Source organism: Fulmarus glacialis, unplaced genomic scaffold (assembly GCF_000690835.1).
Source record: "Fulmarus glacialis isolate BGI_N327 unplaced genomic scaffold, ASM69083v1 scaffold11334, whole genome shotgun sequence".
Taxonomy (NCBI): domain Eukaryota; kingdom Metazoa; phylum Chordata; class Aves; order Procellariiformes; family Procellariidae; genus Fulmarus; species Fulmarus glacialis.
Window position 1 is genome coordinate 15,597 of NW_009209945.1, and position 18,682 is coordinate 34,278.

At 34.5% G+C, this 18,682-nt stretch overlaps 1 protein-coding gene across 1 annotated transcript; it reads right to left on the minus strand.

The window, feature by feature from the left end:
• Positions 1-1,013: 1,013 nt before the first annotated feature.
• On the minus strand, positions 1,014-17,355 carry FAM35A (family with sequence similarity 35, member A). Its single transcript, XM_009577006.1, has 8 exons — positions 15,852-17,355; positions 14,490-14,597; positions 13,444-13,638; positions 10,898-11,032; positions 7,878-8,084; positions 6,752-6,986; positions 1,799-1,914; positions 1,014-1,186 (listed from the first exon to the last, which is right to left on the minus strand). Exons 1-8 carry the CDS (start codon positions 17,353-17,355, stop codon positions 1,014-1,016), a joined length of 2,673 nt encoding a protein of 890 aa, XP_009575301.1.
• Between the last annotated feature and the right edge of the window lie 1,327 nt (positions 17,356-18,682).

An 18,682-nucleotide genomic window follows, 5' to 3' on the forward strand; every position in this document is an offset into this window, starting at 1 on the left:
AAGGTCTGCAAGGATCTAGCAAGACAGCAAATATGACTCATACTCTACAGCTTCTACCAGCCTCAGGAAGAGGCACAATTTATATCAGAGAAAGATATTTATATCAGAGAAAAATACTGATCTATATATTTAATTGCTTTCACAGAGTAATAGTTATGAGATTGTTACTTTATGAAGGCAGGTGCAGTCATCATCTACTCAGTCTTTTACTCATAAAAATCACTATCAGGATACACTAAGACTTTAAAAAGAATTAAATTAATTTCTAAATCTGATCAAGTTGGGAGAAAATTTTGCAGACCAGTGTTAAACTGATTAAATCGGCTTAAGGTGATTAAGTTTATTTGCCAGCTTATACTGGATAATACTACAACAATAAATACTACAACAATTAAATCATTTAAAGGGTCCATGAAAGAATGCACCAGTTTAAACTGTTTAAAACCTCTTAATTAAATTGGTGCAACAACTTCTAGATACACAAAATTAGATTCAGTGAGACAGTTCTGTTTTACAAGCAAAAACAATGGCAGCAAAATTGCTGACGGTAAATGGCAGAAATTCTGCTATTAAAAGAAGGAAAGCAACTACAACAGCAAAGCAAGCAAAGACATAACCAAGTTACAGATAAGTTACAAAAATCTTACAACTAAAATAGTATTACTGAATTGTGGCTGTCTTCCTCTAATCTGCCCTATCTGAGAAAAATTCAGTCTCTCAATACTAGTGAACTTTTCTGGGGAGAAAAAGAAGAGATACCCAGTAAGATTTTATTAAGATAAAAATATATGTATAAAAATATACTTTATGACAATGTATCAGTATTACAGCAGCAGTATATACTATTAGCAGATATTCCATACCAGTCCCTTTGGTTTTAAATAAGTTAAAACCAAAATCCTTTCTTGTATTTTTAAAAATATTTGCTTCCTTGAGCTAATTCATTTTTCTTCTGTTTGCCATTTGTGTGTTCCTATGGTCTCTGTTACTCAGTTATTGCTGAGGTCAATGCTTCAAAGATCAGGATGAAAATTTAGCAGATGGAAATCCTTTTGCAAAGGATAGCTGTTTTCATCTAGCACAAAATGGCTCCTAATTCCCAACAAATAGGATGCTTCCGTATCTGCTAGCAGCAAATGACACAGATCTGCTACTACTGTGCTGTAGGTTATATCCGAAGAGGGCACTGCAAAAGACAGAACAATCCAATTTACTCTTTATTTTCATAATAGCACCTAACATCCAAGTTCCACCTCCATGAAAGCTACACTGAATTACTGGAAGTGTAGCTCAACATCTGAACAGAAAATTAGCTTTTGTTTTTAATCATTTTTTAAAAACAATGTGCTAAGACTGGTTCTCATTAAACTGTAACACCTGTGAGTCATGTAAAACACCTCTCAAGAAGTCAAATAGGACATGTCCAGGGAAGCCTGTCTGAAACACTGCTCAGTTATTTACATCATGAAAGCACGTCAGCTATTTCTAAAAACCGCTAAGAGATTCTATTTTGCATATAAGGAATCTTAGTTACTTAGTTATATAATGTATAATAAATGTTCATACCATCTCATCTCTTGCTGTTGCTACCTCAACTGTGAACTTCTGAGTTTGTCAAACAGGACCTGAAGTGCTCTCTTTGAGGTTGGGTTTTTTTTGTAAGTCTCATACAATGTGAGCAATCATCATATTTGCAGAACAATCTCACTCCAATTCTAAATTGTCAATAATTAAAAATTTTACTTCCATTATGAACTTTGCTGCCTGTTTCTATCACAAGTAATTACTGAAACAGTACCTACTAATCTGTTCAGCCAGTCTGCAGGAATATTGAGGAAGATTTTTTCCATCAACTCAGACACCACATGAACATAAATTTCACATCCTCCATCTTCTACTGTCATCAAAGCAGGTCTAGATCAGAAAACAAAAGACTCTTGAAAGTTAGCTGCTATGTTTTTTTCATAGAAGCAAAATTTCTGAATGAAAGTAATACAATGTAATATTACCCTCCAACATAACACCAAGAACTGGAAAAACTAGAAAATCTCTATGCACTCATCTCTGTCAAATCTGTAGACTTGCAAAGAGTTTCAGAAATATATCCTGAATTTACTACTCAATGCTAAAATAACTTCTAAAGCTATGAAGTAAGACTTACTTTCAGACAACTGCAAAAACAATGCTTTAACTGTGGTCTTTTCCTGGAAGACGAGAACTGCACTGTTATGAAATTAGCGTTGTGTCATTTATGGCTTTGAACTTCATATGTTTAAAGTATAAATGTTAATATGTAAGTAAGTATATGTACCTACAAATATACAAAGAGTACATAAAGATTTGAAATGCAAAGTAGGAAGACAAGCTTAGGTGTATCACTTGGAATTGTATCATCTGTATCAATATCACCTAGTATTGTCTGTCTTTATACACCACTTCATAACTGCTACATAATACCAAGTTAGTATCTCTTGTACTATGACAAATACCAAATGGTTTCAACATACCGCTAAACAAGTAAAAATCCCTCCTCTTCCTGGAAACCATTTTCTACACAGGATATGGTCAATAGTATTCCTATTAGGTCTGAAATAAACCTGGTTAAGGACTGCTGTCCCACAAGCACTGGTCTTTCCAAATTTTGCTGTTTCACATGATTCAAAAGTGATATTGGATGACAGGCAACTGGTAAGAAATGATCCTTTTTGCAGTACAGGTATTGTCTGTATTTCAAGTGTTTGTCTTCTTTCCAACATGTCATTATTGATGCCATACCTTTTTTATTGTTCCCCCAAATAAGTCCTTGCTATTGGTTTTTGCTATGCTTCTGTGAGATGATGATGATGAGATACCTTAAGCAGTCCTCTATAGTGATGTTCAACAGGTAGTTTGTTTGCTTTCAAGCTTCTGAGTGATTTTACTAAACCTAATCATTTATACAGCTGATGCAGCTTCTACCCAGCATATGCTCTTTGACTGCCCTGAGACTACTTACAATTTGATCTGCAACGTCTGCACCATCACAGTCCTTACACTTTTTAGAAAATCTGCACTACTCTGATCAAAGCAGGATGCAATGCTCTTATCCTGACCATCCCACAGAAGGAACTAAAATAGTAAACATCAGGACATATCACAATAATGTAAATCCTGGTTATAGCAATATTGGAACAGTACCAAAACAGTATATGTTAAATAAAGTAATAAAATAAGGCACAATCATCTGCAGTGCAAAACTTTTTAATGGGACATGCTCCCAATAGGATAAAATGTGCTCACTACAGAGACAGTAGAAATGAAAGAAAGGCCGTCATTTCAAGAGACTAGCAGAGCTGCACTGTCAAATAGGACAGTCAGCCAGTACTTCAGTATACTGACAATTGGTGAGTGTTATTAATAGATTACTTTAGTTAGCATGACACAGAATATACCTAACAGCACTAACGTGAATGCCTGTGAGGCATGAAGGCATGACTGCAAATATGCCACTTTCCCAGTAGGCAAATCATTTGACTTGCCATCTGTTAATCTAAAAGCTACTGCTAAATTTCATGATCTTAAGTGAAGTGATCAAAAGAGATAAGAGAACTCCATGTCTGATTATCTGTAGGATTATTTCAAATCTGTTGGTTCAGACAGAAACCAAGGCCCAGACTATTTGTAGTCATTAAAGACTGCTGGCTCCCTTCTCGAGAGCAAGCTTAACAACAGTACACTTACATGCTTAGCTTCCCAAATAATTGTGGGCAATTGCTATTTTATCTATGAAGAAATGTACTTTTGTTTAGGCAATTTATGCTGAAGTACATGAAACTTATCATGACTTCCAGAAATACTAAATTAACATTTTGGAAACAGTATAATTAACTTAAATATGTTTGCACAGAAATGCTCTAAGAGATGTTGCAAAATTTAAAGCTTTCAAAATCATAGGCAAATGTGGTCCATTAGGAAAGATTAGTTTTGCTTCATTCCAGGTTATTATATGCTGACTACCTGTTTCTCAGTTCATACTCTCTTCTCAAGGTCATCTAAGTCTTTTCTCAGATAATCTTATTTACTTAAACAAGAGTGAACTATCATGGCGAGAAAAAATTCAACATAGCCTTCAAAACAGAGCCTAGCACTGTTAATTTTCTTTCACTAGTGTCACAGAAAATGCAATTTTGTGATGAACTTCATTCCTTAAATACCACTGTTTTTAATATGGTGAATTTAAATCATTGTAAAACAGTTAGAAACATATTTAAGGATATAACTAAATTCACTAAAGGCATACATAGTTCTACTAAAATACTCCTTAGAGGCTACTGAATAAATAGTCTTTAGTACCTGTATACAAAGCTGGTGAAGCATGCCAGTGAAATGGGCTTTTCCACTAGTACAGAAGGGTTAGATTCAATCCCTGTTGAGTACAAGTATCTAGGAATCTCTTACCTCATTACTGCTACTGTTAAAATGTTCATTTTTTTAAAATGACAAACACTCATTGGTATAGACTGAAAAATTAATTATCTGAAGGGAATGCTATCATCATACCAAACTCCAGAGAAAAGATGCTAGGAAACTGAAAGTTTAGGCAAAAACAGATATAAGAAACAAGGACCTATCTGTGATATCTGAAGTCTAGGAGGTGAGCTCTGAAATACAAAATATTTTTCCTTGTCTTAGTTTTCATGATTTCTTCTAGCTTAATATTCATACTGTCCTAGCTCAAAAAGAATATGGAAATATTTACACACATTATAATGACAGCCCTTATGTAAAGTATAAGTTTCTAGGATCTTCTGCCTCATTATTACTACTACTGTTAAAGTGTTCAGTGTTCTGGGTATCTAACATAGGAAAAAAAAGAAAGCTATCTAAGCATATACACCAGCATCTATCTTGAACTTGTGTCTTCAGCATCTGAAGGAAAAGATGAGTTTCATTACAATCACAGCAGAGTAACAAAACTGGGTTCCTACATTTCAAAGGAAAAAGATGATAGGGGATGATTTCACTAACCTACAGTATTGAAACCCAAGATTTTAAGGCTATGTAAGTCTCTGAAATACCAAGATCCTATCATATTATTATTTTCCTATCATAGTGTGTATTTTGTATCTTAAATATTCACACCCTTAAAAAAATTTCTGTGTTGGGTTAATAAGTTACTACATTCCCTGAATCAAAGTAGTAAATCAAATTACAGACTAATCCTATGTTTTAAGAAGTCTGCAGTGTTTAGTATCCTTACATTTACTCATACTAAGTAGAAAACAATATGCAACTTTTACTCCCAAGGAGATGCTGGTAGTTATTGCATTGCTAGAAATAGAGCATACTGAACTTACTACCTCCTTACATTGAGGAATTAAAAACAATCTGAGATAAGAGGACATGAATTACCAAACTACAGAAAAAACCTTATAACTTTCTACTAGTTGTGCATACAATTTTATAAATGAGACTAACACTAACCATTGACATATCAAGCTGTTAAGTAGCACAATAATGCTAGGACAGCATATTTAGTTAATAAGTTAATTTCATTTTGACAAGATATTTCTTTAGCAAGAGACAGATTTTTCTCCTGTTAAGATGTAAGTGTACTAAGTTATCCTACAATACAGAATTTGGAAATACTACCAAGGAGATGCATTCTTACTAAACTGATCAGAGCAAAATTTCAGTGCAAAAATGACAGACTTTTTTTTTTTTTTAAAAAAAGTTGTGCATTTAAATTTAAATGCTGAGAATACAAACATTGGAAATCTTTATCATTTTTCTATCACCTTTTATGCGAGAGAATAAATTGAGGTCCTTCAGGACCACAAGAGGTCATAATTTTATGAAAGAGAGGGGGAACCTTTTCAGTTAAGAAAAAAACGCTTTGCACTTAATCCTCCCTCACAGGAAAATAAATAGCATATAAACGTAAAGATGCAAGACTATTTTGCATAGAAAAAAAAGACCAAGTCACTACCTTGTTAGACAAATGGGATTCTAGTATTTAAATCAAAGCCAAGTGAGAAACTATTGAGTATGCAAGGATTCATTAAACTCACTGAAATAGTTTAGGAATAATTTTAGGAAGAATTTTGGTAGAAAATTTGCATATTCTAGAATTCTAATACATCTATGATTGTCTCAATTAGCCTTCTCTATCTACACATTTTGCAAGTTGCTATGATACTTACATTTCAAAAGCCCAAGATAAATTTAAGAATTGAACGATTACTTAATAATATTGTTCCTACATCAGCTGGATCCATTTAGTTTATTTTCTCTAAGTAAATTTGCATATGTATCTTGTCTCACAGTGCCATCTGCTGATAACTTAGTAACTCTGCTCCCTATGAGAATGTTTATAGAAAACATTTGTTAATATTATTTCTGCAAAGCTAAAATTGACGAATCAGTTTAAAAATATGGTTGTGCATTCACACGATTTCAAACTTAGACCACAACAAGACACTCAAGGAGTCTTTCTTTGGTCCTCAAGCTTCTACTCCATCTTAGCTTATGACACAGTACTGGGTAAACCTCATTACTGTATGACATAGTATTCAAAATTCGGTTTAAACAAAGAATAGCACCTATAAATAATGGCAATTAATACAGTATTCAAGAACAGGTCCTTGAAAATTCATTAGAAAAATAGGAATTGCTAACCACACCTTAAATATAGAATAGGGGAATTTAAAATGGAGAAAGTCGTAGTTTACTTCCCTAATAGTACACGTTATTTTAGTTTTATTTTATTTACCTGTAGAATGTTTTTACTTTGTTGTATGGCAAACACTTAATACATTGCTTGTAGATCATGTTCTCATCTGTCTGTAGTTCCAAACCACATTTAGCACAACCTGAATACGTAATCATAGGCAGAGAAGCCAAAACACACTCCAGTGAAGTGTCAGCACGGAAGATGAGTTGCTTGTACTGACCAGTTGAAATGGTAAACTTCAGTTCTAAGATATGGGCTTTCACTTGAACCACTCCTACAAAAACAATTTCAATCAAATTTGCATTCAGTTTTATTTATAACTGAAAGCAAAAGCAAGGGTTACAACCTGGTTCAAAACCAAAATCATTATCAATAAAACTTTATGAACTTTTTTCTCCTTTTGTAGCACATGCTCACATTTTTAGAGATGATTTATGCAGTGAAAAATCATTGTGGTTAAATATTATTTTAAAATGTATAAAAGTACTACTTTTTTAAGTACTCTTGTGGTAGATGCCAATATAGAAGAGCCTGAATAAGAGATCAAGAGATTAGAATTGTGCAAATCATTTCCAATTGCTTTTCTTCCATGCTAATTCAGAGACATGGAAAAGCACAGCTTTAACAACTTAGCTTTCCACTATTTATACATAAACTAGAGTTAAATGCTGCAATGCCAACTTTATTTAGTTACTTCTTAATGTTTAACACCAACCTTAGCAATCTTCTAGGTTTATCTGGGAAAGGGTGACTGTTTGTAAAATGTATTCTTTGTTTTTTTCTAAGAAGTTTTCAATAGCAGTAGCTACTTTGCTTTAGAGAATTCCAGTTTTGGAGAAATATTATTCAACAAACTTGCAGTGATTAATCACATCATTACTAGACTGGTTGGCATGGACAACAAAAGGCAGCATTTCTCCCTATGTTCCAAAGCTATCTTTGCACGGTACCACATATCACACCTATCTCACCTCTGGGCTCGCTGAATGAAAGCTGCATTCAGTTTGGCTGGGTACTGAGCAGCAGCCTCCAGAATAAACTCAGACTCCCAGAACTGTGCTAACTTAAAAAAAAAAAAAGCATTTTACTTGACCGACAGAGCATCTATTTTGCTTAGATATGCACTGCACAACAGACATTACAGAGCTATGGATAACAACTTTACCTGAGCATTTTTCCTCCAAATGTGCCGAGAGCTTTGTCATCTGCATGAGGGATGTTTTGCTCTTCTGAAACTTTTCTTTAAATTCAATTGCCCTTTTGTCATCATCAAACAAGCACTCATAAGATGACCATGGAGTTGTGTGCAGTTCAAAGTCACCCGAGACAGAACTACATTGGACCAGAAGGTATTTAAAGTCCCATATGTGATCTACAGAACAAAAAAGCAAACAGAAGAGTTTACTTTCTATACCTTGGTTAATTTATAAAAAGCCAAGGTCACTTAAAAGATTGAGAAACAAATCAGCAAGACATTCTCATATGGTCAGCTCTGGCAACTTTATTTCAAGCCTGATGACATGTAGGGTTTTTCCTTTCCTTTCCTTTTCCTATAAACTTTGCATGAGTTCTCCCATAACAGAATGATGCTTGCATTTCACTTGTACTGAATTCAGCTTTCAAGATAACTCAACTTTTTGAAAAAGAAACCAGTTCTTAAATTTCTTGTCAGCTCTAATAAGGAAAAGTTGGCAATGTTACTTATCAACTTCCATCTTTAATATGTCCCTGTTTTTTAATCTTCTATCTCCATAATGCTCTAATTTAAAAATATTAATTCATTTTCCATCTTCCAATTGACTCTGTAATAACGCAAAATACTTTAAAAATGGAGATTACAGAAGAGTAATATATTTTGGGTTGTCCTTCACTTTTTTGTAAGAATCCAGTATTCACCTACTAATCAAGTCTGATAACCATTTAAGCTGTTATTTTTTCCCATGTTTGCTCAAGCTGAAAGTTGCAGCCAAAATAATCGTTTTTGGAAATAAGGTTAGAAAAAGACAGAATTTTTTTTTAATGTAGTCAAGTGTCTGTATAAGCATTTTATTAGCATGTTTTAGTATTTTCATATTTTGGATTAGTCTGATTTTTGGTGGTAACTTGCTAAAATTGCAAGATCCTGAAAAATCTGCTGTCAGACGCAGTGTTTTACAGTAAAATACTCAAAAAAACCCTTCTCCTCTGAGCATCAGTCTAGTTTCATGCACCTCCTATCTGACTAGAGATCTTGCAGCCCCCTAGAACTGAGAATGCTCCAGTCCAAAGCAAGATTCAGGCAGTAATACTACAGCAACACTGAGGAAAAACCTAAACGGGAGGAAACAAACGGGCACTTGGCAAGAGGGGATATATGGAAGTAGAGGACATAGTCTAACTAGGGTACAAGATTTGGTTGATACCTGAATTTAACCTATTATTCAAATCTTCAACGTTCCCCTGTTGATTAGAAAACTGATCACAAAACACGAGTAAATTATAAGTAATCAAGTTTACAGAAATGTATTTACTGAAATAAATCTTTCTTTTTTGGTAATCTAAACCAGATGAGCACAAAGCATGAACTGAATGTCTGATGACTGTATACTGGAAGCTTGGACTGACTTTTAGCAAGAGATCAAAAATAAAATTAACTTTTACTGGCAACAATTTTTAGATGCTCTAGAACTGTATAGTCTTCTGCACTTTATTTTAAGTATGTAGACAGTTTAAAAATTACAAGTCTCCATACCTTCCTCTAGAAGACTATGAGGTTTCTAATCTGCTAGTACAACCAGTAAGCACATACCACAGTTGATCTATCTATCTAGCAAGGATGGACATCATGCTCTTCCTGTAACCCATTCACTATTTAGTTGTTGTGTTGTGTATGCTTTAGTATCATGTGAATTTATCTTTTTGGCTATCTTACTGGGATCAAATGTTCATGGTTTGCCTGTGATTAAGTATTTGAACAGTTGAAAAATCACTCTTATCTTGAATTTCAGATAATCCTTTAATCATTAAAATGCCAACTTCTAGATGCACAGAACACTAGCTGGAAAATAAGACACAGGCTTTACATCAGGTATAAATACTTAATGCTACAGAGATCTACATCTTACACTTTTCTGCTTTAAGTATCAGAGAATGATGTATTATTGTGTCTTAGAAATTAACTTTGGTATCTTCTTTTTGCAGCTACGAAAAATTTTAAAATTCTATATTTTGAAAAGTGTAATATTCTAGCATACTAAATTCTATAAGCTTTCTAAGCATCTAACAAACAGTATATAGCTGCTCACGCTGAAGTATGCACAAAAATAAGAGCCATGTAGGTATTATGTAGTAAAGTTAATTGGTTAATGCTTAAATTGGACCATCTTCAAGTAGCGTAAGAGTAGGTCTTGCAGTGAAACGATTTCTAGGAGTGAAGATAACTTATAAATTGAAGTGGAACTGGCAGACTTCAGAGTGTCTACATTTAATAGGTAAAGATTCACTATAAGGTTGTTTAACCTTTCTGGGTTTTATTTTGCACTTTTTAGGCAGACATATTCAGCGCTTCAAGTAATACAGCATTTGCTTCCTAAGTGTATCCATTGATCAGAAATACAAACTCTTAAGTTATCAATTTAACAAAAAATTGTTTCACTTATTTTAAAAGAACAAAGCCAGGAATAAAACAAAATTTGGTAGTAATCACTGCTATGTAATTCTTGCAAGAGATGCTTTTAGTCAGTTACAGCTAGACTTGATAGCAAGACCATTAAGATATAAAGCCTGACAGCCTAGTAAGGTGGAAAGTGGAGAATGAAAATCACAAGTGGAAAAAACCCAGCAATTCATGCTAAACCAGACAACGATAAGGAAGACTCAGCAAAATTGATAACATAGTTAACACTCAAGGTTGGTTTTTTTTTTTTTATAGTTACATAACTAGGTACCAGTGCATCTTGTGCCTAGATTCAAGTTTCTAAATACTCATGCTTTCTCAGTCTTCTAAAATGAGTGCATTCAAATCATGTTGCTGATGGCACTGCTTCTAAACAGAGGAGACATGTTAAAATTGGTATCAAACATGTTGCCCTTCCAAGGGTAGTATTTAAAGGTTGAATGGAAAAATGTTACCAGCTGAGCATTTTAAAGATATTAACAGCATCACAAAAATCCTTTTACAGCTACCTATAAGTACAAGGACTTTACCTTTTTTCCTTTGAAGTTGAGGGCACCAAGCAGCCCCTGCTCCCCACAGCACCATCCTATAGTGTTGATCTCTGTTCTGTTCTACTGTCAGAATAATTTTTCTTTGCTTGCCACCTCTGTAGCTATACACAGATTCTGAAAGAGTTTGAAATTATATCACTTCAACAGTAAAAAGCATATAAACACACAAAACCCACACGCCTCAATAAGATAAAATCATGCTGCTATTGTATTTTATGGTACAATTATAAGCAAACAAGAATATACCTACAATTTTTTCAGGACAGAGAGAAAGCAATCTGATTTCTTCAGCAACATGAATATAGTTCGAAGGAATGCGTAAAGTATATTAATTTACCTTTATCCACCTAAATACTCAGCAACTGGACACTTCCCTTTGAAACAGCACGTATACCTGAGCATCTTTCAGCACCCACTCATCCTGACTGGTGTAAGTGGAGAGAAATTGTACTGAATCTCTCAGCAACAGACTGTCATAATCGGCAGTTAAAGTTCCTGTAACTTCCGAGGAATACATTGAAAGAAACATTTCTCTAGAAGTTTTCACATAAAATAAAACCATAGTCATGTACAATCACAGTAAGAGTATTAATAACAGTATATATAAATTGAAACAATTATAATCTCTACAGCACTCTTATCCAGGATGATGCCTGTATGTTTCAGTTCCACACTAAAACTAAAATATTCTTCATAAACAAATAATTTTTGCACGAGAAGTCTTGCTTTAAATATCTAACAGTTCTGATATTTATGTACCATAATAAATTATGAAGATTTCTATCTTCAAAATTTTCCATTTATAATGAATACACATAATATTGACAGTGTGGGTAAAAATTTGAATCTTACCAATACAAGCACTAATACACGATGATAGTGCAATATGATCAAATTTATGTGCAAAGCCTGAAGTCAAGCACTGAGAAACAGTGGTACTGTAAAGAAAAGATAATCAGAACAGTTATGCAGGGAAAAGAGAGGAAGACTCCTTTTCCATGTGGGAACAGTGGCCTTTAACTGCCCAAAGCATGTTAAAAAATATGGCAAGACACTGCATGAAATACTGAGAATGCCCCAAGGTAATTTGGTTTTGTTCATTTCATGGAGAAGATGCTAGGAAGCAGCTGTAAGGCCTGATTATGAAGAAATGGAAACAAATTATCAATTTTAACATTGAAAATTGCTTCAAGCAAAAGGAATCCTGAAATAACTGCATTCACTATTAGAAGAAAAGGAACATGTGACAGAAGAATAAACTCCAAAAATCAGTACATAGACTGTTGACCATGATTCTTTGGCAGAGAAGAGTCTTTACAACAAAAATATACAGGAAACTCAGATTTCCAAAACAAATTATATTGATGAGGTAGTTCTCTGTTGTGCCCATGCAGAAGAAATAAGAGTATCACAGTAAGTCATCTTAGTAGTTTCACACTGTGCATTTTCCAGTGTTGAAAATCAAAAAGAACTTGTACAAAAAAGAACACAAGTCAGGATTATTATAAATAAATATTGCACATATTTAAGAAAGCAGGAACGCTTAGCTTTAAAAATCTATTCTACGTAGGAAAAAATAGAAAGAAATAAACAAGAAATGTTCTGAATAAAACATTAGAAAAGAGCAACACAGTTTCATTATAAAGTAAGAAAGGCAAGCAAATCCTAAAACAGTAGATTAAAATAATCAATAACTTATTTCATTCTGAAAAACATATAATTTACAGTGCAATCAAATTTTCCTTTAATGACAGGATGCTTACATGGAAGGTAGCTGGATGGTGACCTTTGAATTAGTAAAGCTTGACTGTCCCACATGACATTTTCATAAACCAGCTCCTTTCTCAAGCAGTGGTCTACAGCAAGAATGTACCTCTCGGATTTCAAGAGCCATTAAAAAACATATTTATGTTCCTCCACTGTAACTGCAGTACCTCCCTCTTTTCAGCAATCCTGCTATACACACCTGTCTTCCCTGAAAAGGATTTCGAGCCCACATTCCTTATATCTAAGATATTTCTGCTGCCATTCCACCTCCCAACACTATACTTCATACCTGAATCTCTCTTCAATCCTCCATCTTATTGAAGATCAGGTACCACGCTACTTGGAGCTGTGGAGACGCTCAAGCCATCTCACTGACAAGTCAATACATTAGTAACTGCAGTCTGTGGTGAGTGCTCATTCCTTAGCGAAAACACACCAATCCCTCAGTGAGCAGGAACTCTGATTATCAGTGCCCACTGCCCGCATGCTTCTCCCGCAGACACGTATGCTATTGATCAGCGCCAGTGTGCAGTAACCTCCTTTCAGCAGCTGACTACAGTCATTATTTCCTTCCTGTCTCTAACTCCATTTCTCTAACTGCCCCCATGAGTGGATCATCACAAAGGTTTTACTTGTGACTCCTATGTCAAACACTGGTATATAGAATGGGAAACAAGAAGAATTGCCTTGCAAAATTACTATTTAAGTTTCACCTATTGTTGAAGTTCCAGAAGTTGAAGTCTACTGCCTGAACTTACCTGTTAATACAGCAATGCTGATAATTTTCAAGATTGAGTGAACCAATGTATTTGGCTGGAGCTGGTCTAGCTGCATATACTGAACACTATCCAGTGTCTGAACTTGTCTTCGTGGAATGTCTCCAAAGTGCGGAAATTCTGATGATATGTATGCCAATAAACCATGGAGAACACCACCATCCACTATAGGATAAACTTATATGAAAAAACAAAGTTAAAGGGACACCCTTTTTTTTTTTAAGCTTAGAAGTATAAAATTTATCAGTTAGTACGTATTTACACTGGCAAAACCAAAACCATTTCACAATAATTCTAAGGCAAGAAATTCTTGACATGTGTAACACTTGATCCAAAAATCAAACTGTACTTCATCTGCCTCCTCTTGATAACATCCCAAAGTTAAGCCAAGTACAATATTTTAAGTTACACCAAAAATAGGAAAGAAATCGTCTATCACAGCTTGGTAAGAAGAATAGCCGTTCTTTATCATTTACCCCAGAACCTGCCTTAAATAGCTGGCAATAATGGACATCTGGAAGATGGTAAGAAGAATGCAAGTTCATGGTGATACTTCCACTGCATTTTCCCCTTAGTCTCCAACCCTCCATGGCTCAGGTATCTTTAAAGACTTCGTGCTTAATAGCCTGCAATGAATTACTTCCCCTGAATGGATCTACTTACTCTCTAAGCCTCCAAAATTTTTGCAAAAAATTTAATCCTCATGAAAACTCAGTGATCTTGTGGTTGAGTCCTGGGATAACTGCTGTTTCTTAAACTAAGCTCAAAGAATTCAGTTTTTCAGAGTTTTGAGTGGTAACCAGCCAACTTTACCATAAACTCCACGTGCCTATCTGATGTCATCATGTGCACATCTTGTCCACAGGTATCCATAGGTGTTCCTGTCATGCTTTCCTATAATGTTTTGTACCTCTCAGTTGCTCACATTTCCATTTTATCCTGTGTATGAGGCATTGCCAACAAAATGAAGTACTTTAAACAGCTATTTTACTGTGATTTTTGTGGAAACTTATGCACGACAATCTTACATTCTTCTGGATTGAGAGCTGAGCAGTTCCCCAGATTCAGTAACTGACTGGTAAAGGTAGATTGCAGCATGATTTCTCCACACCAAAGATTCTCATACATTATTATATCTGCAAGGAAAAAAAGCAACCTTATCAACTCATGTATCAACAATATTGAAGTGTATCATACTTTTCTTGACTATAGAACCATCCTACATATAGGTGTGAACGACAGTTTGAAAGAAATCACTTGGAAACAAAGTGACTTAAAATCTACCAACACCATTTACAATCATTTAATCAAATTTTCTCAATAGTTCGATGTAATTCTTCAATTAATATAAAATATTCAATAGCCTTGTAGCAGGTACTGTGTAAGTGAAGTGGGTCACTGTATTGAGTAAATTATTATTGTGCAACATTTCAGAATGAGTAGTAAAGTACTAGGCTTACCCAGAAACACTTCTGATGTATTTTGAGATAAGAATGTCTAAGAAGAAAAGAAAAACCCTAGCTTATCTTCAATCTCCTTAAAATATCTACCTTTGCATCTACCTGTAAGCACTTAAATAACTCCTAAAGAGAAATGGGCATCTTAAACCGTTCAAACAATTTTATATTGTATCATTTTTTGCATATTGCAAAACCTAAATGGCCAGACCACTATGAAGTCCTGGTCAAATCCAGCCCTAAATTAGGTGCAACATCATTTTTATAGTACTGCATTCTCTTACATGACATGTGTTCTCTTAAAGAGGAAGGGTTTTGGCTCCTATTAGGTATTAAAGAATGCAAAGAATTATCAGGAAGAATCTTCTTTATTAGCTGACATGTTTTGAAGAAGGTGAACTGCAAACAGCATTTTATATTTCTGCAGTCTATGTCAGTTACTAATTCACAACATGATCCATCTCAAGATGCTAGTGCTAAGCTACAAAGTCCTTCCCAGGAGGAAAAGCATTTCTCATTCTGAGACTGAACGTAACATCACAATTTTCCAGTCCATCTGCTGGTCCAACAGCAGAGAATTACAAAAAAGTCCATAAGTCAAATAACTACTACATCTGGTTTGTAGTAGCACTTTTACCTTTCAGGAACAACTCTTGTAAAACACAGGTTACAGAATATACCTGATTACCTATAGCACTGCTGTAGCATCAATGCACTGCTGTGCCTCAAAGAGATAAGAGATGGGTAAGCTTCTATGGGACAGTCGATGTTCCACTGGCAGGATGACTGAGAATTCAAAGTGATGTTGAGTGATGTAAGAAAGATATTACAAATGCTTAGCCATAGTTCCAAATTACTGGTTACATATTGTTCCACTTTAAACAGGCATTTTAAAGATCCACATTTTAAAAGGGCAAATAAAGGAATTCTCACCTGTAAGCAGTACAATATCCCCAGGAAACACAGTGAGTGACCAAAATGCAGCACCACGCCACAGCACCACCTTTCTCTCAATTTCTGACTGGTCAATAACTACAATTGTTGCTACAGGAACTTTACATGAAGATTTTGGTCTAGTCTTCACCTGTATTTCTTTGATATGACAAGGATGTACTATTGTGACCAAAACATTGTACTTTTGATTTCTGCAGCAGCAATTCTTAAGTGGTGATAGTTTCTTTTGAAGTTTCTTGAACTCTGTCATCCTCTCTTGATCCACTCTCATCCCAGGAGCAGCTGGAGAAGAATTCAGTTTAGCTCTCTTTGATTTCAGCTGTCTTTCAAATGCTGAGTGAAAAACATGAAAGGAATCTTCACACTTGCGGGCTCTTTTAGAAGAGCTCTTACGAGAACTGTCTACTTGAGAGCACAATATTCCTGAGCTCAATGGTTCAATATGGATTTCATTTACAAATTGCTCAGCAAAAAAATTGCTATTTTCCTGAGCACTTCCTTCTTGTTTTGTAGCTTCAAAGCAAACATTTTTCCCACCATCCTCAGAACTGAAAAGTTCAAGGGAACTTGTATACTCTTCCTTATATTCATTTTCAGCCACATTAAGACATGTTCCAACACCAGAATCAAATTGCAAGTTATCATATTGCTTTTCTTCAGGTTTTTTGCCTGCTTCTGTTTCCGATAGTTCTATGATTCTTTTCTGCATCTCATTCCGACCCCGTGCAAAAACAGCCATCTGACTTGAAGTCATTATACTATGAAATTCAGTATCAGTTGACACTGCAAGGTCTGAACAATCACCTGGTTTTCCTTTTGGTTTTGACTCTTGATTTTGGGGGAAAAACATATCCAGATATTGACTTAGATGTTCATGGTGATCACATCTATGATCTGATTGAACACCTTGTCCCACAGACCTTAGATGTATGCTAATCTGCTTAGTACTGGCAACCAAATCAGAAATGTCAGAGCTATTAACTTCTAAATGACTGGCTTTTCTTTTGGTGAGGTCTGAACAACAGCCATGTGATTGTTTATCCTGACTAGCTGATTCTGCAAATTTTTGAGGAAGGTGTTGATCTGCAGCCTGATTTATATTTGCATGCGTGCATCTATCTTTAGATATTTGACAATCAGAATAAATTAAACTTTCAGTCTTTTTAGGTGTGCTGGTACAAGTTACTGCCACAGGTACAAGAGATGTCAAATATTCTTTTGCTACCATTAATCTCCCCTGTTTAGACTGCTGAGAGCTGTCATCATTTGTAGGAACTGCTGTGACTATAAAGCTTTCTGCCTGAAACACTATGTGGTCAGCACCTTTGACTTTTTCAGAAAAAAGACTATGTATATCACATGAACAGCGGAGTTCTCTCCATTTTTCAGCAGCAGGTGCTGAACTACTTTGCTCTGACACCTCCAGCGGGCTTGGAATACTGGGTGCTCCCACAAAAATATGAATTTGAGGTCTTTTTGACATTTTTGACTGCTGTGTAAGTTTGACTTTAAACAATATGGTTTACGCAATAAACAACTCAAATATTAGTAAATGCCAAAAATTACACTTGGTCTTTTCTTAACAATTTAAAAATACCTAAAATTCAAAGGAGTATTTAATAATTTAACTGGTAAAACCACCACTTTACTACTTAAAGCCTATAAAATTAAATGTACAAAAAAAAAAAGGAAGTTTTTTATTGTGTCAAACTTGCATAGAAAAATAAATTATTTACAGTAGGACTTAATTTGATTCTGATACTTGGAAACATGTAGCAGATGCAGAATTATAGTGAAGTTCAATTTAAATTTAATTATTGAGCAGACTTATCTTTGTTTATTATTGCTAATTAAACAGTCAAATGTGAATTCACTATTCAGTACTTCATTTTAATTCATGTGAAATAAATGCCAGTAAGAAACTTTCACAACACGGTTAGGAGATCATTTCACCTCCCAGAAAATTACAATTTCAACTAAATGTTTAAAAATACTAGCGCTATTTAAATTAGTTTAAAAATTTGCTAGAAAGGCAATATTTTACATGATGGTTTAGCATGAAAATACTGTATTAAGTGATTATTTTATGAAATGGAAGGTTTCAGGATATTACTGGTAAATTATAATTATTTAATAAGCACTAAGAGGTCAGAGAATCTTGAGCAGCTGATTTAGAATTAACTTTAATTCATTTATATAGCATCATACTACCCAAGAAGTTACTAGCTTTTTCTAGCTTATTAAAGGTAAGCCAACCTTACACAGCACCAAACAAAAGACCCTTTATTTTTTTAAATTTACGCTATACTGTAATTTAAAAACACTCAGCTACAGCTACAAGAGTTCATTAGAATGCAGACACCTAGCTTCGTGTTTTGGGAATGCTGTTAATAGAAGTTGTTGCAATAGGCAATTCTGCAGAGGTAGGAAACAGAACACCAGAAGCAAAATTCAGGAGCTAATCCAGCTGCAAACAGAAGAAAAAAGCATTTAAACAAATACAGCATTGAAAAATACTTACATTTTTCATTTAGTACATACTAAATTAACAGCCATTTTCCTAACATCCCACTAGGGGTCGATAAATCTGCACATTCATAAAGGTCATAGTAAGATGGAAAAACTATAAACATCCTGGAACACTGATCTCAGGTATATTATACGTGTAACTGGAAAAACAATATACAAACACTAAAATTAGATATATCATGTATATACAAAGAAGCTACAAAACACAGTAACTGGTATTGCTCAATTTTATGCTCATTGCAAAATGAATAATACTTAAAAGATTGGAGTATCCAAACTTC